Raw genomic sequence first — 24,418 nt, 5'->3', positions numbered from 1 at the left:
TGCTTCACTTCTTCATCTACATCATATGAGGTTCGCAGGGTTCCTTGCTACAATTATTGCACCAGTGACCCCAGGACTCGCGGTGAGTGCGGCACATCCCCCCCCCCCCCCCCCCCCCGGCTGTAGACTGTTTCCTGGCACCCTAACCCCCCCGTTGGTTGTTCATTCTGGGGGGTGCCCCCTTCTACAGGCCACTTTGGAACCGGCTGCTGCCGGGCGGTTCTATCAATCAGGGGCACAGCAGCCCTCAGCTTTCCCAAGGACTGCCTAATGACATTGTGCTAATTGCTACTGCTTCGCTTCACAGCAACCCTACATAGTAGCAGCGCACGCACCTAGTTTTCAAATGTTTTTCTAAGACCCCAGATTAGCTCCGCTCGGGACTTCAATCTATCTCAGAGGTATTCCTGCACCACGTTTCACCTCATCCACAATTTTTTTTTTCCTCCTTACCTCATCTTCTAACCCGCTGAGCCTTAGTGTATGCCGTCTAAAAAAAAGAAGGCACGGAGCACCGTCCAAAAGACTCTCACACAATACCTTCTCCGCTCTCAAGAACATTCTAGCATGGAGCGTGAGGGGTCGGTTGATGGGCGCCTCTCCCCGGACCCGGCCTCCCCGCCTCGCTTATTGGGCCCTACCTCTCCGGCTCCTTTGTCGGATAAAAGAACTTCCAGTGCCCTCTCAAAAGCGGACCTAGAGGACAGTCTGGACTCCATGTACAATAGATTGGCATCCAAGTTTCAATCAGAACTTCAGAAAACTTCTCATGCACTTTCACAGGAAATCTCGGCCCTTGGAGCAAGGACTGAAAGGCTAGAGACTAAACATGACGAGTTGGCAATAGCTCATAATGACCTCAGCCGGGAACACGAAGCCCTTTCCTCCACGGTCCAACTTCTACAGTCTCAAATAGAAGACCTCGACAACAGAAATAGACGTAACAATCTGCGTATCCGTGGCATCCCGGAGTCCGAATCTGAGCTTATTCCGGTAGTCATCCGGTTGTTTAAGTCCTTGCTCCCTGAGCATGAAGCCACTATGTTCAAATGTGATCGGATACATAGAGCTCTGCGCCCCAAACCCCCGGAGGACAAACCCCCCAGGGACATCATTCTCTGCATGAAGGACTTTCTGGTCAAGGAGGAGATTTTGAGAGCAGCTCGTAACAAACAGAGGATCACTCTCGATGACAAAGTTATCCAAATTTTCCCAGATATCGCACCTGCGACCTTGGAGCGTAGAAGGAACCTAAAGGAGATAACCACTGTCCTGCAGTCGGCCCGCATCAGGTACCGTTGGGGGTTCCCATTTCGTCTTGTGATTCCACATAACGGCTCGACATACTCTGCTACCTCGGTCCTGGAGGGTCAGGAGATCCTGGTGAAGCTGGGACTTTTGGACGCCTCGGCGGTTCGCAGACTGCCCTCCACTCCCAGAGCTACACCTATTTGGCAAACCCCTCCGACCAGAAGAGACAGACGTAGAATCAGATATGGTGCAGATGATCGGGTGGAAGATAGTCCTCGATGATGTTGTTTTGCTCTCCTTTATCTGAAGGCTCAGACTGTGGTTTGCTATAAGTTCTCAATGGCTGTTTATATGCTGCTCGTGTTTATATGGTACAGGGTAGTGTGTGTTTAAGTTTCTGGTTTTATACTGTTTCCCCCTCTTAGCTCCCGCTTGCTCCACGCCTCAGTCCTATCGGGCGACGGTGGAGCTTGTCGGAGTGAGGGGCCTTATGTGTCCTAGGTTTTTCCTACCCAACCCACCAGCCATTTACAAGTCCCTAGGAGCTGTTGTATGGCTCCCCTTTCCAGTGGTCGGTTGCTTCTTTGGTGGGCACCCCCTACCATTGCGCAACCCTACTGGGCACGAGACCTTGTTGTCTCGGTGTTTGATTGTTATTTTGGTGTGGCTATGTTTCCCCACACGCTATTATACTTAGCTTTAATGTTGGGCCCCAGACCCTTCTTGGGCTTTGGGCCTTTTCCTTTTCATGCATATTCCCTTCTTTTATGTCTTTTGATCTTCTCCCTTCTAGGTCGATCATATTCCTTGTTCTATGCTCTTACATTCACTCAGACGCCTTTTATACTCAAGATTGGTATTTTCTCTATACACTTGTTTTTATTGCACTGTGTCTTATTTCTCTATTGTCCCGCAGAGGATATGAGGGTCCCCCTGCGTCTCTGGCGCCTGTTGGACGAGTATCCCCCGAGAGTTTCCCTTTCTCCCCCTGCCACCATATCTGACCTCTCCACTATAGTTGTCCTTTTTTATTCGCCATGGCAATAACTTGTGTTTCCCATAATGTCAAGGGATTTAATTCACCATCTAAAAGGCGCAAAGCCTTCTCCTTTTATAAAAGCCTTGGAGCTAAAATCCTTCTACTCCAAGAAACGCATTTCTCCCGCTCCTCTCACCCTAAATTTTTCCATAAGGACTTCCCTCAAGCCTTTTACTCGCTCCACTCGTCCAAGACCAGGGGTGCCGCCATTCTCCTTCACTCCTCCCTCCCGATGGAGGTCAAGCATATATTTAGAGACCCCGAGAGCCGCTATGTTATTATTCAGGGTGTGGTCCACAACAGAGAACTTACTATTGCTAGTATTTACGCACCCAATGAAGGTTCGGCCACGTTCTTTGGGTAATTTTTTGAGAAAATTGCTCAATATCACTCCCCTCACTTAATCGTAGGTGGTGATTTTAATTCAGTTGCCAACGCCACTCTCGACCGTTCATCAACTCCAATCTCTTCTAGAGCTTTCCCGAAATCGCTCTCCAGGGGCCTACGTGAACTGCAACTCACTGACACCTGGAGAGCTCACAACATAGGCTGCAGGGAGTACACTTTCTTCTCCCACCCACATAACAGTTATGCGAGGTTAGACTACATTTACTCCACTCCAATTATTCTTGCTAACTCGATGGAGGCCTCCATCCACCCCTGTGTTTGGTCCGATCATCAGGCAATTTCCTTTACTACAGGGTTTATTCGGCTCGCTCCCACGCCTCACTCCTGGAGATTGAATGAATCCCTTCTCTCGGACTCAGGGGTGGAAGCCCAGGTAGCTCAATCTCTGGAGGAGTATTTCTCCTTGAATGCTCGCCCGGAAATGCAACCCTCGACCCTCTGGATGGCGCATAAAGCCGTCATCAGGGGACGACTTATTAGTCTTTCCGCAGCCCGGAATAGAGCTAATAGACTTAGGATAGTGGAACTAACCAGAGAATTGGATCACCTATACAAAGACGCATCCTCGTTGCACTTGGACTCGTCCAGGCGCACCATAGATCAGAAGCGCCTGGAACTCGACTCCTTGTTGTCCTCCAAGGTTGAGAAGACGCTACGCTGGGCCAAGGCTCGCAGTTTGCTATTCAACAACTCTGCCTCGACCTCGTTTGCTAGGAAGTTGTCTAGCACACTTCGACCACCTCACGTCTACCGTCTATCTAATAGCGAGGGTTTTGTATCGTCACATCCCAAGGAGGTTCTCAAGATCTTTGAGCAATTCTACTCTAAACTCCTAGAGGCCCCCCACACCCTTCCTTCTCTTGATGACCTATCCTGGTTGCAGGACATCCCTCTCCCAGCGCTCTCCTCCTCACAAGTGGAGGCGTTGAATGCCCCTTTTACTGTTCCGGAAATCTTAGGGGTTCTCAAGTCACTGAAGTTGGGTTCGGCCCCGGGTCCGGACGGCTTCTCAGCCCTCTATTACAAAAAATTCTCCATGATTTTAGCCCCCAGAATGATGCAACTTTTCAACTCGATTCTACTAGGTGGTAGCTTCCCAGATGAAATGCTGTTAGCTAACATGTCACTGATCCCTAAACCCAATAAGAATCATAATTTACCTCAAAACTTTAGGCCAATTTCGGTAATCAATAATGATATCAAAGTATTTAGCAGAATCTTAGCCAGACTAGCAAAATTTATCCCTTCTCTAATTTCCCCCTTCCAGTCTGGGTTTATTCCACACCGTTTTATCACTGACAATATACGCCTTGCCTCCAATGTTATCCAAGATGCCAACCTATTCTCCCGTAAGCTCCTCCTGTTGAGTTTAGACATACAGAAGGCATTTGATAGTGTTACATGGAACTATTTAGACAAACTTTTGCCCCTCATGGGCTTTCAGGGTAGCTTTCTAGCAGGATTCCAAGCCCTCTATAATAATCCTATGACTCGCATTAGGTTGCCCGGCTGTAACTCAGAATTCTTCCCCATAGGCAAGGGCACTAGACAGGGGTGTCCCCTTTCCCCTTTAATCTTTGCCCTAGCCCTGGAGCCCCTCGCAATTGCTCTCCTTAGACATCCTGATATTACTGGTTACACTAAGGGGTCCGAAACGTATAAATGTTGCATGTATGCAGATGATGTTTTGATGTTTATTACTAACCCTCATGTCTCTCTCCCCAATCTTTTCTTGACTCTGTCTCATTTTGCGAAAATCTCTGGCCTGTCCATTAATGTGTCTAAATCTGTAGCCCTCCCTATAGGCTTTACACCCAATGATTTGGCCCTTATTAAACAAAACTACTCATTTACTTGGGCCTCCACCCACATTTCTTATCTGGGTGTTGGTCTTCCCGGGAATTTCGGGGACCTCTTTGGGGTCAATTATCCCCCACTGATTAGCAAACTTAAAAACACCCTAAGAAGTTGGCTCTCTTTACGTATCCCCTTTATAGGTCGAATCACTGCCCTCAAAATGGTCATCCTACCCAGGTTGCTATATCTATTTCGCTCTCTACCGGTTAAGCTCCCCAAGAGCTTTCTCCTTGACCTTCAGTCTCATTTCAATAGGTTTATTTGGAACAGTAGACCTCCCAGATTTGCGAGAGGGGTACTCTATAGATCTATGAAAAATGGTGGTCTGGGGGTACCTCAGATTTGGTTGTACTACCTTGCCTGTAGATTTACTCAGCAGGCACAGTGGTCGATCCCTAATTCTAAAGTTCCCTGGGTGAGGTTTGAGGGTGACTCGATCACTCCATTCTATCTCCCCGGCCTTATGTGGTCAACTAATCATCCCCTCCTGACTCTAACCACGCGCAATACTATAGTGGCAGATTGCCTCCAACTGTGGCACCGCTTCAAGCAGAGATACGACATCACCCTGGGGCGCTCTTTAGGGGCCTCCTTCCTGGGTGACCCTAGGTTCCCCCCGGCTTATCTCCATCCTGAATCTTTTGACACTTGGGTCCGTTGTGGGCTTACCCAGTTGAAGGACTTTGTGACGGGCTCTGGCTTTGTTCAATTTTCTTTTTTTTTTTTTTTTTTTCTTTTTTGGTCTAAACCCTTTAAATATCTTCCCCTCCATTTGGGGTATTTGGAGTATCGGAGTGCAGTGAGCTATACCTGAGTTGGATTTCTTAACCATTCCGAAGTTCCATCGGTGAGATTCATCATTTGGATATACGGTCTTTTGAAGTCTCTCCACCAGGCTGATGAACCCACTTTGATCTACTCCTCGGTCCCAGATTGTGACCCCAAGCCTTATTGACTCAACCGTCATATGACTGTGTGAGTCCAACAGATCTGGTAAGAAGTACCCATCTATTCTTTCCCAATGTTTCCAGACAAGCTGTCGTACATGGACATGTCCGTTTAATGAGATTTGCCTCGTATTGTGATACGGTCTGACTACCATTGTGCCGGTCCTTCCACGGAAGCCTACATCCATTTCTTTGGACTTTATTTTGTTTATTTACACATCTATATGTTCTTTGTTATAGGAGCATTCCTTCAACATATTTTTCACCTTAGAAGCGCTACACAATTTTTTATTTCTGTTTGTTCAATTTTCGACTCTGCAGGCCCAGCACCAACTCCCGGACTCTGAATGCTATAGATACTTGCAGATCCGCCACTTCTTCCTCTCCCGGTGCGGACTCCACCCTCGGGCACAGCTCACTGTCTTTGAGGACGTGTGTTTCAATTTCCCACGCCAAAAGGGATTGATCTCTCTGATATATAGGGCCCTTGAGGGACATTCGGAGTGCCAGTCCCTTCGATATAGAGCTCGCTGGGAGGAGGAGTTGGCTCTGGAGACGGGAGTGGTGGATTGGGAAGAAGGTTGGAACAACATGCGCAAATGCACCAGATCCCTGACTGTTAGGGAGACGGCCATCAAGGTTCTCACTAGGTGGTACTACACCCCGGTACGTTTGCACCAGATTTATCCCCTCACATCCCCCAACTGTTTTAGAGGGTGCAATCATCCCGGCACCTTTGTACACATTTTTTGGGATTGTGACTTAATTCGCCCTGTCTGGCAAGAGGTCTTAAGGCTGGTGGATGGGTTCGCGGGCCGAACACTGTCCCTCTCTTATCACCACTGCCTTCTATTCCAGACCCCCCCCGACACCCCTAAACATTTTATAAGACTAGTGCACTCTATCTGTGTTGCTGTACTGTGGACTATTGCTCTTCACTGGAAGTCCCCGTCTATACCTTTAGCACAGGTTCTCACTCGTATTGATCAGGTAATGCTGTCTGAGAAGATCTTTCACACTCTACATGACACTGAACACATCTATGACCTTAAATGGACCCCATGGTTCCTGTTTCGTTTACAGTAGTGATCGCACCTTAGGTTTTTCCTTTTGCCTCTCTTTTCTGTTTGCTTTCTCTCCTCTTTTTCCTTTGTTTCTCTCTGCTCTCCCTCCCCCTTCTCCCTGTCATGATCTTTCTTTCATAATTGGGATATGATGGTCAGCTCGTTTAACTTGTCATTCTCGTTACTATTATGATTGATGGTTGGAATTTAAGACCCATACAGTATATCATTTATCTATGATTGGTCCTGCAAGGTTCTGTTATGTGTTTATTACCTTTTGGTAACCTGGTCTTCCAACATTTTATGCCAATGTTGAAATATGATTCTTTTTGCTGACTTTGTATTTCTGTTAATAACTTTAATAAAACCTCTTTTGAAAACAAAAAAATAAATAAATAAATTTTGTGTCACATATATTCCTATTACAAGGAATGTAAACATCCCATGTAATAGACAAAAAGAATGACAGGTCCTCTTTAATGTGAAATCTGGGGTCAAAAAGACCTCAGATCTCACATTTACACTAAAATGCAATAAAAAATGTATATAAAAAGAATTGTCAATTCCCCCCCCCCCCAAAAAGCCCCTTTAAGACTGGAGGGCAGAAGTGGACCTGATTGTCTCCACTGCTACTGGTAAGCGGCAGAGGCGACTGGAACATGGTGGGCCTCTCGTGCCCCTGATAAAAGTGAACTCGCGGCAAATCCGCCGCAGTGACCACTTTTATCTGAAAGAGGACTGCCCGCTGAAGAAGATACCAGCCATAACAATGGTGGTCCTCTTCAAACAGCCGACGTATAACTGCGGCGTGTGGTCCTTCCTTAATTTGTTAAGGGAACAGGTTTGTTTTTTTTTAGGTTAAAGCGGGAGTCCACCAGGACTCCGCGTTTTTTTTTTTTTTAAAAGCCAGCAGCTACAAATACTGCAGCTGCTGACTTTTAAAATAGTGACAATTACCTGTCCAGCGCGCCCGCGATGTCGGCACCCGAAGCCGATCTCTAGGTCGCCTGTCCTGTCAGGTCCTGCCGCCGCCATCTTGGGTATGGGAATCAGGAAATGGAGCCTTTCGGCTTCATTTCCCGGTTCCCTACTGCGCATGCGCGAATCTCGCTGCGCAATAAGGACGCTGCCTCTGGGATCTGTGTGTTTCCCAGCAGGCAGCGGGGCACTTGCGGAAAGGGGCGTACGTTACGCCCCTTTCCGCAGAGAGCTATCCCGGAAGTGGGTGCAGTTACCTGGATTATCCAGGTAACTGCACCCCCCTCCCCCCTGAAAGGTGCCGATTGTGGCACCGGGGGAGGGGGGGGGGGGAGGGTTCCGATGAGCGGAAGGTCCACTTTAGGGTGGACCTCCGCTTTAACAAATGCTTTAAAGAAACATATGTTTGTTTTTTCTTTTCATTATATAGCAAATATTTTATTTTTGCTACTCTTTTTTAAGTTCCACCCTAGTTACTGGTGGCCGATTGTAGTGGCGGTCGGATACTAAGATCAGATGCATTTCCAAATATTGTAGTAATAGAATAAACAATTATAGGTTACAATACAAACAGTGGGGTCTATTTACTAAAGGAAAATACACTTTCCACTACAAGTGCACTGTAGGTCTGAGGGGGACATGCAAGGAAAATAAAAAAACTGAATGTTTGCTTGTACACGATTGGATGATAAAATCAGCAGAGCTCATTTCAGAGTTTCTCCTCAGATTTACAGCGACTGCACTTATGGGGAGGACATCCCCTCCGGCTGTTTGTTCCGGTTGTTAAAAAACGGTACCGGGTGATGTCTGCCGCTGCAGGCATCACCCCAGTACAACACCTTGAAGCACTATATTGGCAAGTTTGTCAACGATAACAATTATTACAAAAAGTGGCCACCAATAATCGGTCGACCCCTAGTTTGAGGTGTGTGTATGAACTTAAAAATGGATGGTTGTTAAATAGCTTTTTATGTGTTGATAATGGTGCCTCGTGTCCGGTTTCTTTATATTGGCAGCTTCTGTATTCTACTTAAGTTGAGGAGTAATGTGCCACTGCTTCCTGACAGAAGCTGACGCTGGAGGGTCCGGGATATGGCTCAGGCTTTCTGTTAAAGATAGAATAAAAGAGTTAAGGTAACCACTTCTGGACCAAGCCTATTTCTGTCAGTTATTGTTTACAATACAATGTATTTGCACAGCGGCCTTTCAAAAGCAAGTTTTGGGGAAAAATTTACAGTAAATTTATTTAGCCCAATTTTTTGGGATATTGTGATAGACGATGTTACTCAAAGTAAATAGATATCGAACATGTTATGGTTTAAAATTGCAATCGCTCTTGGAATGGCAAGAAACTACGGTACTTAGAAAATCACTATAGATGAGCATGGGATTTTTGTTTTACGATTACCAGTTTAGAGTTACAGAAGAGATCTTTTGCTATAATTATTTCTCTCAATGTGAGGATCGCGGCGATACCTCACAAGTGTGATTTGAACACCATTATGGGCACTTTCAAATAATTTATTTTGTTCTTATTTGTTTTTTTGGCTGGTCGCTCCGGACTGGAGACGGGCGAAGTGGTGGAAAGCGGCAGGCGGGGGGCTTGTTGTATCCTCTCCCACTCCTTATGATGACAGCTGAGCAGCTTCGGAGCCGCATCGGTTGTTATCATAGCAAAGCCAACCACCAGATCTAAAAAGGAGGTACCTGGTGACGGCTGCAGTTGCTTATCACCCCGGTACAACCACTTCCTCAAAGCGCTGTACAGATACATTATTTTGTGGGAAGTGGTATGCTACAGGACTTATTTGGGCTTTATTTGTTTTTTTATTCCCTTGCACAGTGTGCCATTTATTGGCTGAGAACAATCAGCTAATCTCTCAGCCAGAGAATAGATGGCAGAGGATTGTCACCCGGCTTCGGCAGCACAGCAGAAGCCAGATGTCATAAATCTGACTTCATAATGAAAAAGGATCCTAGCAAGTTCCAGATAAGAGGACAAATCATTGCTAAATTGTGCTTTGACAGCCCCTCCTCTTTTATTTCTCAATCCCAGTCTTACATCAGTTTCCTCAGTCCCCTGGCATATCACAATCCCCCTTCACATCCCAGTTTACAGTAGTGTTCTGAACCTCCGTTCACAATGGTATCTTAATCTTCTCCGCCACCTTCATAGCACCTCCCGACAGCTTTGTCCATTGCCCTCCTTCACATCACAGCCCCCTGCAACTCTGGCTCCCTTCACATTACACAGTCCCCTGCATCTCTGGCTCCCTTCACATTACACAGCACCCTGCATCTCTGGGCCCCTTCACATTACACAGCACCCTGCATCTCTGGGCCCCTTCACATTACACAGCACCCTGCATCTCTGCCAGTTTCCCATCTTAACCTCCCAGCTCTGCCCCTGTCAGAATACAGCCTCCACAGCTCTGCCCTTTGCTACCTTATTTGGTCTCACAAAGTTGGAGACACAGTGGGAGACACAGCAACACTGAATAGTGGGTAGGAGCGGGAGGTGCTGAAGTTAACCAGCAGGTGATTGGTTGCTAGGCCTGCCTAGCAACCAATCACCTGCTGGTTAACTTGGAAAGTTATCTTCAAAAGCTCCGTTCTTGCCCAATATTCAGAGCTGCTGTGTCTCCCGCTGTGTTTCTGGCTCGATGTGCAGAACGGCACATAAATGGCTGGACTGTGGCGGTCTGGATCGCACAGTGTCTCGGTATGCATTTAGCTTACAGTCCGTCATTTAGTGATGTCTGCTTTAAATGTTAAATAGATGTTTGTTATTATGTTTATTTATTATTATGTTTTCTTTGTGTTTATGTTATGTTAGGTACTCACCACTGCCAGAATATTGAGGGCAGGAACTTGGAGCTGATCCTTCCACAGATGACGTTGCTCGATCTGCAAAACATGAATGTAAAGTAAAACTTAAGTCTTACATGCGTAGTCATAAAAAAAAAAAAGTGAGCTGGAAACAACATATAACTGCAATATATATTGATATATTTTATTTTACTCACCAGCTCTCTGATGCTCGGCTGGACCCTTTCTGCTGACTCCAGGGACATCCTCATCTGCAAGCAGGCCATCTCTCAGTTCTGCCTCCCACTGTCTGAAGACCACAGCCTTTCCTCCAGTAGACTGGGCCAGAAGATGCTTCTCTATCTTTTTATTAACTGACGCCTGACAATCATAAAACCTGCAAATGAAAAAAATAAGATATAGTATAGTTAATACACGTTACAACAATATTATTTTTATTTTACATGTTACTTTTCTGTGTCTGTGCCAAATAAATATTTGTGTTACGTTCAAATCAGTTTATTGACTATATTGTGTATTTTTCACATATATGTGGTGTGTCCTAAGAGTGATATAATATTTGAATAATTACCTGTGCCTGACACCAGGTGGCCCTGCGAACCTTGGAGACTGCATTCACCGAGTCCTGGACTCGTTCCCAGGCTGCTCTCTTCGCCGACGTTGAGACATTTAGGCTGAAGAGTCTCAGTTTGTCTCTGTTCACTGCAGCAACCAATGTAGAATTCTCCTCTGGGGTAAATACGGGCCCCCTTGATCTTCTCTGTCTCTTGGTTCGCTGGTGATGCTGCAGGTCGGTGTCAGAAATCTCTTCTGATGTAGGGGTGGACACTTGCCTCTTTTTTTGGACATGCACCCGCTCCACTCCACCTACATGGGCATGCTCTCTTCTATGCCTTGGCTCCACTCCACGCCTCCGTTCACCTCTACACTTCCTCTCCTCTTCACGCCTCTCCTCTCCTCCAATCCTCCTCTCCCCTCCCTGCCTCCTCTCCCCTCTACGCTTCCTTTTCTCTACTCTCCCCTCCACATCTCCTCTTCTCTCCTCAACCCCCCACTGATCCTCCTCTCACCTCCACTCCTCTCCCCTCCACGCCTCCGCTCCCCTCCTCCCCTACACTCCTCCTCTCCCCTCCATGCCTCTCCTCCGCTACACTCCTCCTCTCCCCTGAGTCCCCTCCACTTACCTCTACGCCCCCCCTCCCCTCCATGCCTCTCCTCCTTTCCCCTGAGTCCCCTCCTCCACTCTCACTCACACCAACAACTCTCATACCAACATTCTCACTCACAAGTCTCACACGTCCATTCTCACTCCCAGACATTCTAATTTCACCAAAAGCACCAAACCACACAAAAACAAACACAAATCTAACAAGAAAACTCTCTGCTCTGCTCTCTGCTCCTCCCTCACCACACCACTATACAACCTCTCAAAATGGCATACAGGGGAGGAGACTATAGCCACATGTCAAAAACGAAAGTAAAAAAATAGAGATTTCGAATAGTTACGAATAACCACAATGTATTAGAAAAGTACGAATCCATTCGAAGCACGCAGCGCCACTGTCAGACGTGTAAATTTACGAACAGAAAAGGTTACGAATGTACGAATCCATTCGAAGCTTGCTAGACAGCGCCATTGTGTGAGACACGTAAAATTACAAATCAACAAACAAAAAAAAGTTATGAATTTACGAATCCATTCGAAGCACGTTAGGCAGCGCCATTGAAATCATTTCGAATGCGGTTGAAATAATTTCAAATCATGTTGAAATCATTTCGAATTTGGTTGAAATATTTTCGAATGTAGCCGATTTTTCGAATTCGGTAGAAAACTAAACGAAATCCGAAAACGAATTTAAGGAAGTTAACGAATATAACTAAACAAAATTAATGAATTAACGAAACAAAACTAAACAAACTTTTGCATGTCTAATTTTGAGTTTGAATAGAATAAAAAAAATTGTATTCTAATCTTTTTTTATTCAAATTCATTCTATAAGAAATTTGAATTTCAGAAGATGATTATATATTCTATTCTATTGTTTTCTATTCTGTTCTAATCTATTCTTTTCTATTTTATTATTGTATTTCCTATTCAAATTTCAGAAGATGGTTATATTTTTATATTCTATTATAATCTTTTCTATTCAAATTCGAATTTATTCATTTCGAAATTTGAATTCATGCTATTCGAAAAATTCAAATTTATTCTATTTGAAACTTGAATTTCAGAAGATGGTTATATATTCCTTCTATTTTATTCTATTATTCTATTTTAATCTTTTCTATTTGAATTTGAAATTTTGGAAGATGGTTATATACATCTGTCACATTAACTTCTCAGACTCGCAGTGTACCAGTGAAGAAAAACACACACCTCTTATTTAATTTATGTTTATCGCAAAAAGGAAGTTGTCAGCATGCCCGATTAAAGAATTCATAATTTTATGAATTGTTTCATTGCATGCACATGTCCTACATTTCATAAATTCTCTTCAAATTTGATTTGAATCAAATTCTAATCGAATTTGAAACTAAACATATTCGAAACAAAACATCCAATCGGCTAATTTCATTTCTCATTGTGGGTGGGGCTATGATCTATATAAATCTAATCCCCCTGGCAGGGTTTACCACAGATAGAGTCTTGTGGTGTGGAGTGGTGTACCTTTCTATTTGCCTTGGATAGACTGTCTTAATCTAGTAGTTAATATTAGTTGTCAATTATTATTGTTATTGATGTTTTGGAGGGAGATAGTGGGAGGATTTTTTCCCATTACATCTTTAGCTACTTTCACACTGAGGCACTACAGCGCTAAAAATAATGCCTGCATAGTGACTGTAAAGAGCCTCACCTGTCTCTCCAGTGTAAAAGCCCGACGACCGCCTGCTCCAGTGTGAAAGTATCCTTAAGCCTCATACACATGATCGGATTGTTAGCCAACAAAACCGTGTAATTTTGTCCGAAGGGCGTTGGCCCAAACTTGTCTTCCATACTTACTGGCACACAATTGTTGGCCAACAATTACAAACCTAGTGATGTACTATGTGGTTTTTCAGCTCTTTAGCACCACCCTTTGGGCTCCTTCTGCTAATTTTGTGTTAGTAGAAGTTTGGTGCGTGTTGAATCACGCTTTTCATTTTGCACTTTTCATTTAGTTTCTGAACGGCCATTCTTCAACCAGACATGTTGTGGAATCAGAGGAGATAACATGTTATTTATTATTGGCCTTGGAGATTTGAAATTTTTTTGGTTGAATAATGATTTGATTTGTTATATTTTTGGAATAGAATGCACTTTTTGGTTCTATTGGCAGATAGCATGTCTAATTTTCTTTTTTTTAATGCATAATAAAACAATTGTGGAGACTAATACTTGGCTGTGTTTTACTTCAAATGACAGCTTGGGAGTAGGCAGTTACATTTTAAAAAATACAATGTAAAATAGACAAGGAACACCAACATAATTGTCTTGATCTTAAAGCGGGAGTGCACATAAAAAAAAAAAAATATTAAAAGCCCTCAGCTACAAATACTGCAGCTGCTGACTTTTAATACTTGAACACTTACCTTTCCTGGAGTCTAGCGATGTCAGCAGCCGAAGCCGATCAATCACTCGGCTCTCGGCTGCTGCCGCCATTCTCGGTGAGGGAATCAGGAAGTGAAGCGTTACGGCTTCACTTACCGGTTACCTACAGCGCACGGGCGAGTCACGCTGCGCATTCTAAATGCTCCCCACTATCTCCTGAGACCTGTGTGGTACCCAGGAGACAGCTGGGGGGGGGGGGGGGGGGAGGGGCGTGACTACCACAGGAGTCTATTCCCAGAAGTGGGTGCAGATTAGAGGTCGACCAATATATCGGCCGATATTTGGCCGTTTTTAAGAAATCGGCATCGGCCGATTATTGTGCATACCACGCCGATTTGCGGGTAACACTATACCCGGCCGCCTGCAGTACAGACCTGTGTCCCCGCTGCAGCAGCATGTACAATTAATCCTCCATCCTTCACCCGTGTGGCTGGCCACTATAGAGTGGAAGGAGAAAGTTTCACTGGCACTGCACTGCCCCGCCCCTCCCTTCCCCAGGGAGTAGCAGAGGAACATCATTAACATATCACAAGCCTCCGCAGGAGATCGTAGCCAGCACTAGCTAAGATCCTCTTCCTTCCCTGCGGAGGCGGAGCCTGCTTCTATCTCACTGTGATTGGCTGGTCAGCTCATCAGGGCTAGGTGCATGCTATTGGGTCACGTGCATACAGATAGATGCCAGCTTGTATGCACGGTGAGTCAAAAAAATGGAGTATGCTACTGTATAAATTAATATCCTTTTAAAGTGAAACCTGCCATTTAGAAAATGGATGATCCTCCTCCACAGTCACCTCTCTATACCACCCCTCCACAGTCACCTCTCATTACCCCCCCTCCACAGTCACCTTTCTGTACCCCCCCTCCACAGTCACCTTTCTGTACCCCCCCTCCACAGTCACCTCTCTGTACCCCCCCACCACAGTCACCTCTCTGTACCCCCCCACCACAGTCACCTCTCTGTACCCCCCCTCCACAGTCACCTCTCTGTACCCCCCCCTCCACAGTCACCTCTCTGTACCCCCCCTCCACAGTCACCTCTCTGTACCCCCCCTCCACAGTCACCTCTCTGTACCCCCCCCTCCACAGTCACCTTTCTGTACCCCCCCTCCACAGTCACCTCTCAGTACCCCCCCTCCACAGCCGCCTCTCAGTACCCCCCCACCTCCACAGCCGCCTCTCTGTACCCCCCCCACCTCCACAGCCGCCTCTCTGTACCCCCCCACCTCCACAGCCGCCTCTCTGTACCCCCCCCACCTCCACAGCCGCCTCTCTGTACCCCCCCACCTCCACAGCCGCCTCTCTGTACCCCCCCACCTCCACAGCCGCCTCTCTGTATCCCCACCTCCTCCACAGCCGCCTCTCTGTATCCCCACCTCCTCCACAAGCCGCCTCTCTGTATCCCCACCTCCTCCACAGCCGCCTCTCTGTACCCCCCCTCCTCCACAGCCGCCTCTCTGTACCCCCCCTCCTCCACAGCCGCCTCTCTGTACCCCCCCCTCCACAGCCACCTCTCTGTACCCCCCCTCCACAGCCACCTCTCTGTACCCCCCCTCCACAGCCGCCTCTCTGTACCCCCACCTCCACAGCCGCCTCTCTGTACCCCAGTGGAGGTGCATCCATAAGGGGCAGACGGGCGCTGGCGCCTCTCTCCTGTCACATATCTATCACCATAAGTTCATGCATGGCATTTTTTTTTGGAAGCACCCGATTAGAGCCATAGGCTCTAATAGGCATCCAAAAAGGTGCTGGGTGCTCGCTGTTCACTCAGCGCTGTATTAGGAAACCGATTCATTCACTTTCCTAACCCTGAACCGCCTCTCAGCCAATCAGATGCTCGGGTCTGTTACCTGTCACCTGATTGGCTGAAACGACAGTCAGTTTGATTGGACGCCTATACAGAGGACAGGAGAAGACATTGAGGATTGTGGAGCACACCGCCGCCGTGACCCACTGCCTTCCCGAGACAAGGTAAGTGCAGGGCGGATGGGGGATGCACACTGGCAGCATTTGATGGGGCACAGTGGCTGCGTTTGATGGGGGTTTTTTTCCAGTTTGTTTGCGCCCCCAAAAAATGTTTGAACACCAGCCGCCACTGCTGTGCCCTCCTTTAAAATGACTAAGATTGTAATTTTAAATTTTTTAATAATTACAGTTTGATGATGGCTGAAAAGAAATCAAACCCAGTATGGCAGTATTTCAGTGAGCCAACATCAGGGAAGGGCAAGTGCAATATCTGCCAGAAATTGCTGAGCATGGGAGCAGAAAAAGGAAAGGCTAAAAATACCACAAATATGTGGAATCATCTGAAAGTCCACCACCTCCAAGCTTATAAAGGAGCACAGAGGGAGAAAGAAGATGCAGCTTCTTCTTCTGCCAACTTTCAGCCCACTGTAGTACAGATGTTTGATTCTAAAAGAAAATGGCAAAATACTGATCCCCGGTCCAAGAAAATTGATACCCTAATCACAGAAATGATTGCCACAGACAACCAGCCCTTTACAGTTGTTGCAGATATTGGCTTCCAACGCTTGCTGGCAACCATAGAACCAAGATATTCAATCAAAAGTGAAAAATACTACCGCACAGACATGCTGGACAGTGTGTACAAGAAGGTTACACAGCAGATTAAGACACTAATTACAACAGAAAATGCTGGACCCTATTTGTCCTTCACAACAGACTGTTGGTCTGGTGAAGCAGAATCACTTATGAGCCTAACATGTCATTTTATAGACAGTAACTGGGAAAGGAAACAGGTAGTTCTAAATGTCAAGGCCATGTCTGGCTCCCATACTGGGGACTATATCAGGGAGATGTTCCTTAGCATGCTTAATGATTGGGACATCAACCAAGACAGAGTGGTGCTTGTGCTGCGAGACAGTGGTGCCAACATGATTAAAGGCCTCAGACTGGCAGATATACCAGACTTAAGCTGCAGTGCACATACATTACAACTTGTGGTGAAAGAGGGCATCAGCAGTCAGCGAGTAGTGGGGGACATCATTGCCAAATTAAAGACTTGTGCTACACACTTTAGCCACTCTGTGCTTGCAAAGCAGCGTCTTGGAGCCATCCAAAAAGATCTTGGCCTCCCCCAGCAAAGCATCATTCAGGATGTTCCCACCCGCTGGAACTCCACATTACATATGTTGCAGAGGATGCTGGAGCAGAAGCGTGCCCTCAATCTCTATGTAGCAGAACATGGCAAGTTTACCACACCTCCAGCAGAACAATGGGATATCATCTCAAATTTGATAGATACACTGGGCCCTATTGAGGAAGTGACTTTGGATATCAGCAAGGCAGAGGCCTCCATCTCCTGCATCATCCCATGCATTGCTGTACTGAAGATGGTGCTTCAGGCAGAGGGTCACACCACAAGGGGGATCCAAACACTTCGGGAAACTATGTGGCAAAGCATGGAGAGACGATTCACAAAGATTGAAGATACCAAATGCTTGGTGCTGGCAACACTGCTTGATCCTCGGTACAAGGCTCATGTATTTGCAAGTGACACACTGAGCAAAGCAAAAACTTGGCTGCGAGAAGAGAATGCTATTGTGTCCGAACAAAAAAGAGCCACCAGTGGAGATGAAGGACCAGAACCAAAACGGACCAGGACAAGGGCAGAAGAGAAGGAGGAACCCAGTCCCTCTGGTCTTCTGGAGAAAATGTATGCAAACATTTTGGGGGCTCATGGAACTCCTGCTGAAGAGAGTGATGAGCAGTTAATTTCTGAGCAGTTGGAAAAGTACCTCCAAGAGCCACTGATAGACAGACGGACTGGTCTGCCACTGGAATGGTGGAAACAGAATGCATCCCGCCTGTGTCACCTTGCACCACTGGCAAGAAAATTTCTCTGTCCACCTGCCTCTTCTGTTCCCAGTGAAAGAGTGTTCAGCGAGATTGGGATCATTTATGACAAGAAGAGAAGCAGGCTCACAGGAGAAAATGCAGAGAGGCTGTGTTTCCTGAACTACAACCTAAAGCTCTTAAACTGGGAGTACCAAGAGAACTTTTAGGTGATGGATGTGAGTGAAGAAAAGAATCGGGAACTGGAACTGAAGCAAAAAGCCTAAAACTAAAGAAAATTTCCACTTTTCTATTGTTTACTATCTATTCTGTTGATTACGTTGATTTTTTTCAAACGTTTTGATTACCTCACCTGTTTTTGTGTATTTTTAAGATACATAGTTATGTTTTTATCTAACTGACATACATTTGCACTGACTGGAGGCTTGTGTACTTCTGTTTAATAAATGGTTAATTTAAGCAATTTTCTGTATCCCTTCTTTATTATTTAACTAAACTGTTAGATTTAATGAAGGAAAAATAAAAAAAATCGGCCACAAAAATCGGCATCATATATCGGCCATCGGCCGCCCCGATTTCTAAATATCGGCATCGGCATCGGCCAGAGAAAAACCCATATCGGTCGACCTCTAGTGCAGATACCTGTATTATACAAGTATCTGCACCCCACTCCCCCCAGAAAGGGACTGGAGGGAGGGAGGAATCAGATGAGTGGAAGTTCCACTTTTGGGTGGAACTCCACTTTGTTGTGGTAACTTGCCCAATTAAAAAAAAAAAAAAAAAAAAGCATAATAATATTATTATTATTCTTGATATCCCATTGAAGAGGAGAATCGTGCGCTGCATTTGGAGATTTCATTATTTTCCACATCACAAATGTTGATTCTCCATTACGAATGCTAGTTTAAAAGACTGACTGCTTCTGGCTCGTCCTTGTTTACAAGCATGTGCGTTTGTACTTAGGAAAATTTGAAAACCTGCTCGTCAAGATTTTTTGGCGGAAAGTCCAACAACTGTGCAATGGAGCATACACGCGGTCGAATTTACTGCCAACAGCCTGTCATCGAACATTTCCCATCGGAAAGTCTGATTGTGTGTATGCGGTTTTAGTCTTGTATACACTTAGGCTACTTTCACACTGAGGCGCTGGGCGAGCTGGCGGTAAAGCGGCACTATATTTAGCGGCGCTTTACCGTCGTTTTAGCGGCGCTTTTCGGTCAATAGTGGGGCAGTTTTAAACCCCACTAGCAGCCGAAACAGGGTTAAAACCGCAGCGGCGCTTTGCAGGCGGGTTTGGAGCACTGCCCCATTGTTTTCAATGGGAAGGGGCGTTTTAGGAGCGGTAAATCCACCGCTCCTACAGCGCTCTAAAGATGCGGCTTGCAGGACATATTTCAGCGTCCTGCAAGCGCACAGCTCCAGTGTGAAAGCCCTCGGGCTTTTACACTGGAGATACAGCAGCGGCTGTTTGAAGGCGCTATTTTTAGCACTCTAGCGCCTGCAAAGCGCCTCAGTGTGAAAGGGGCCTTATTGCAGTCAATAAAGTAGCAGGGTGGGGCTAGGTAGTCAGTCACGCACTTCACCTATCATCAGACAGCTGTGTGTGAAGTGGAGTATAAGTTCTACAGCAAATGCTGTGCAATGACTGCACAGAGTTTTTTGGGTTTTAATTCACACAGCCAAAAATTGAGGTGTTATATTTGAAGAATTATGCTGACATTGCCACAACAAGCAACACTAGTACTTCCACTTCTATTGCCAGCACCACAACATATTCTATGAGCTCTGCTATTTCTGAGGGTAGATTTCATAATGAGGGAACTCTGCATGTGCCCCCAACAACAGGGGAAGTTGACATTCAGGAGCCCGCTACAGACGTCAGTGTAATAGAAGTCTACTTTCAGATTACACCAGTAAATCACCCCAACTGTATTCATCACCACAAATGTCACCTCTAATGAACTCGACACTTTCAATATTGGAGTCTCCTACCCTTGTATGTAAAAGTTCTGCCACCAGTGCCACCATTCAGGGTAGGCCTGCAAAGTCTGACATTGCCACCATTCCCTCTATCTTTAGGCCCTCTTCTGTCAAGTCACAGACCACAGCAGGGTACATAGGGGTGGATATTAATATTATCAAGCAACCAGTTGTCCCAGCACATCAGGCTGCTGAAACTTCAGCACCTGCGCCCAGTGGCTCTTCCAGTTGCCGTTCCCAGATATGATGGTTGCATAGCAAAATGTAAATTATGCTGTTAGAAGGTGAGCCATGGGCAAGTCATAGGACATCCTACAAATGCAGGCATGAATCAACATATGCGCACTCACCACAAACCTGTGCTACTAAGGGAGAGACATGGTGTGGCTCCTCCTCCATGCACCACTAGGGGAAGTTCAGCTGTGACTATTGCTATTAGTAGTACCCAGGCTAAGGAACAGATTTATTATGCCACTACTGTCACAGCATCATCAAGTCATATGTCAAATCCCCACCATTCCGCTTCCACACAGGTGACCCTTGAACAAGTTGGTGCCTTTCATGCAAAAGTCATGTTATGCCTGCAGTCCTATAAAGTAACATGGTGGAGGGGCTCCTTTTCATTTGGTAGAAGGGGAACCCTTAAAACAACTCATGGAACTCACCTTCTCATACAACTTTTTGCCGTACTATAGTGCCATCCCTTTACAGCTCATGTGTTGAAGGAGGATCTGGCAAAGGCTACTGGGCAGTCAGTGCACTTCACTACTTCACTTTATGGAGTGCTCCAAGTGGCCAGCATTCATTTTTGTCCCTGGCGGCATATTGGTGGCAACCTAAGGTGCCGCAAGACATAGAATTTTCCGGGGCAAGAGTCTCAGCCACCTTAGCCAAGCAAGGGCACCATTCCTTCCTTCTCCATGCTGAGGTCATGGATGATCAACACACTTCCCACAACATTCTGCAATCACTGAAAAGGATGGTGGCACAGTGGTTGGGAGAGCAGGCAGGTACACGGGCAGAGATGGGCTTTGTAATTACAGATAGTGGTGCAAAATATGCTTAAAGCTGTACAGGATGGGAAATATGTGGGTGTGCGCTGCTCAGCCCATTTACTCAATCTCTTTGTAAGAGATGCCCTTTCTGAGGACAACACATCTGGAAAGCTGGCCACACTACTGGACTTGTGTCGCAAGATTGCAGCAAGCTTCCATCGTAGCGTGAATGATAACCATGTCACAAGATGGATATGTTGGAACGCATAATGGAACAGCAGACAGCCCTTCATGTCATGTCAAATGAACATTACATTGGTATCAGCAGAACGCTTAGTAGGGAGGATTGGACAACGATTGCTCAGCTGTAGCAGTACTCAAGGCTATCAAAGAACAACTGAGCCAAGAAAGTGCCAGCATATCTGAGGTAGTACCACTCATGTCATATCTGATTAATAACATAGCTGCTTTCCTGTCATATAAGGAGGTGTTGCCTGGGGGACAAGTACCAGAAGTAATGGCCCTGCTCAGGAGATGTAAGGTTGAACTAAGTAGATGACTGAAAGAGCTCACAGACTCATGCCCTGAAGTAATGGCCACTCTTTGTGATCCACGGATACAGGGCAAGATGGCCCTAAGATCCAATTCCCTGACCTTCTGGTGAGATAAACTGGTAGACAGGGTTAAAGAGAAACATCACAGAATCTCAGGGCTTCGACGCGGGGAAGAGGACGAAGAAGCAAAGCTGAAGGAACATGAATCTGTGTCTTTGTCCAGCAGCAGTAGCAATAGTGCAACCACTCCTCAGTCCACCATAGCAGCCTCTGTTTTGGTTCAGGCAATAGACAGCTTGGTGGGACCCAGCAGACTTCCCTCCCGAGAAAAAAGTGGTGTGCAGGACATGCTAACTACATACCTCGCAGAGCCCATTCTGCCCCCCACCGCAAATCCTTTAGAATTCTGGGATGACAAAAGGGATATTTGGCCAGCTCTCTCTCAACTAGCCCAGAGACTTCTCTCATGCCCACCTACCACTGTTCAAAGTGAACAGGTTTTTTTTGTGACTAGGAAAATATTGTGCCACCAATGTTCACAACTGGCCCCCTAGCTTATGGAAAAACTTGCATTCCTAAAAGTCAATTTGCCCAAGCTGGAATACCCCGTTTTCAGCTATGATACTGAATGAAAGTCCAAAAAATGTTGTTTTATTTTTGTTCACTGTGTTATGTTCCATTTTTCCTATTACGTTTCCTTATATGTTTTTGAACGATTAACATAAACCAGTATAATACATTTACTCCCATGAGTAAGTCAGACTGATGACAAAACATGTCGGGGCGTGGCTATCTGGCGAACGTATTGCATTACTAATCTAGAGCATTGGGCTTTGTATGGTTACAGTTTGGACGGAGGGAGTGAAGGGAAGGACACAGGACGCTCCAACCGCTACTGGACTGTTGAAACAGAGTGAGTGCGGCAACAAGGAGGGGTGAGAAGCAATTCGACCACTTGTGTAACCCAGGGTCCGCCGTGACCATCAATGCCCCAGCATATAAGTTTTAAAAAGAAGTTCAAGCGTGATGTGGAGTTTTATGTGATTTGGCTACTTTTTTTTGGAGTTCATGTGAGTGCACTGGAATTGGTTTTATTTGATTAAAGAGTTCGCTGAAACTGTATTACACCATTGGATGCTTCTTTTCTTTTGAAAGGTTATATACACATGCTATACCATCAAGGAGGGTCTAATGTGTGGGGGCTTCGCAAGTCTGATGATCCTGCAGTTATAACTCTGATTAGAGGGTTAAAAGCCTTATTAGCCAAGCACGAACGTGTGTGGCTTAATAGCTGGTGAGTGCATTCACATTGGGGAACTCACGGTCACTGAAGGTGTGGTGAAGGAATAACCACTTTATTTGGACACTAATTATCATTTTATATGTGGACTATAACTGTTGGACTTTTATATTTATTTTTTAATTATTTTTTTTCCACTTTATTTTTTCACTTAAATTAATGTTGTTTTACCTAATTAAGTTTGGGTATCTGTGCATGTGGTTTACTATATATTGTTTTGCACATTTTGGCACTTTATAGATGTATATGAGTGTATTCATATATGTTTAGTTCATGTGAGATAAGATAAAATTAGGTATATGTTGTGAGTGAATTACACATACAAGCGCTACATGCTTTTTTGAATTTTCGATTTAAGAAAAGGATTATTGCACTAACATTAATGCATTTACTGTCTAAACAATGCAGTGTTGTGCTGCCCCAAGAAAAATAAAATAAAAAATGTAATGTTTTAGTTTTGAATAGTTTCATAGTCAGCTGAATAAAGACAATAGTCCATCTAGTTCAACCTTTGTAGGTGTACGTGTGTTTATAATTATTTCCCATATCCCTGTATGTTGTGTTCTTTAACCACTTCAATACTGGGCCATAGTCAAATGACATCCACAGATGGGATCTCCCATCCTGGCTGGGCGTCATATGACGTCCTCGGTATCTCGAGTGAACATTCAAAATGTGACAGAAGTAACATAGAAGATCCACCACCAAAAGCACCAGTCGCTTACCAGAAAGGATAGACTCATACAGGTGTACACCTGATGGGTCAAACAGGCTTTACAGGATGACCAGGGACATCAGGCTCACTCATGTGGATACGGTCTTCAGGCAAACACTCCAAATCGATGGATAAAGCAGGTAAAGGCAATGAGCAAATAAGCCCAACCATAAAGAGAAAAGAGAGGAAGAACAGGGCACATAGCATAATTCTGTAAGCAATATTTATTGTTGTAAAGATAAGAGTTGCACTCACATTTTCTAGAGTAAAAACAAGCGCTTCAAAAAAGACAGTAACCTGGGGATAAGCGTAACAAACCAACGCGTTTCGCCTAAATAGGCATCAGATGATGCCCATTTAGGCGAAACGCCACAGTTTCCCATTTGCTTTACCTGCTTTATCCATTGTTTTGGAGTGTTTGCCTGAAGACCGTATCCACATGAGTGAGCCTAAATTCCCTGGCCATCCTGTAAAGCCTGTTTGACCCCTCAGGTGTACACCTGTATGAGTATATCCTTTCTGGTAAGCAGCTGGTGCTGTTGGTGGCAGATTTTCTATGTATTACTTCTGTCACATTTTAGATGTTCACTCAGAATTTTTGGGACTGTTACCCATTTATGTTTTGAACTTTACGCTTTTGGAATATGTCTCCAGCCCATCAGACTACCCGAGTACCTATTTGCAGCCCATGCCTCATAGAATACATGTTGGGGTGTTTTCTTTCCAAAATGAGGTCATTTTGTGGGTAATTCCATTGTCCTGGTGCTTCAGGGGACCTTCAAAAGTGTGATAGGTAGGAATGAAATGAGATGTGTCATTTATGCTCCCAGAACGCCTGAATGTACTACTTCACACTTGGGCCTCTGTATATGGCCATGCTGTGTAAGTCTCACACATGTGATATTGCCATACTCAGGAGGAGAAGCAGAATGTGTTTTCGGGTGTAATTTTTGTTATATACATGCTATGTGTTAGACAACATTGTGTAAGAAAAAAAAGATTTTTATTTTCTTTCTACGTTTTCTGAAGACTTGTGGAAAGAAATGAACTGTTCAAAGGACTAATTATGCCTCATAGAAGAGACTTTGGGGTGTTTGCT

The 24,418-nt window shown here is 45.4% G+C and overlaps 1 protein-coding gene across 1 annotated transcript; it reads left to right on the top strand.

Moving 5' to 3' along the window:
• The first annotated feature begins 16,084 nt into the window (after positions 1 to 16,084).
• On the top strand, positions 16,085 to 17,984 carry LOC143984109 (zinc finger BED domain-containing protein 4-like). The gene has a single exon (XM_077484423.1). The coding sequence runs from the start codon at positions 16,119 to 16,121 to the stop codon at positions 17,982 to 17,984; it is 1,866 nt and encodes a 621-aa protein (XP_077340549.1). The 5' UTR covers positions 16,085 to 16,118.
• The last annotated feature ends 6,434 nt before the right edge of the window (positions 17,985 to 24,418 follow it).

The sequence above is a fragment of the Lithobates pipiens genome, unplaced genomic scaffold (assembly GCF_037356315.1).
Source record: "Lithobates pipiens isolate NorthernLeopardFrog02 unplaced genomic scaffold, aLitPip1_a1.2 Scaffold_16, whole genome shotgun sequence".
Classification (NCBI taxonomy): domain Eukaryota; kingdom Metazoa; phylum Chordata; class Amphibia; order Anura; family Ranidae; genus Lithobates; species Lithobates pipiens.
This window is presented reverse-complemented; position numbering and strand designations above follow the sequence as displayed.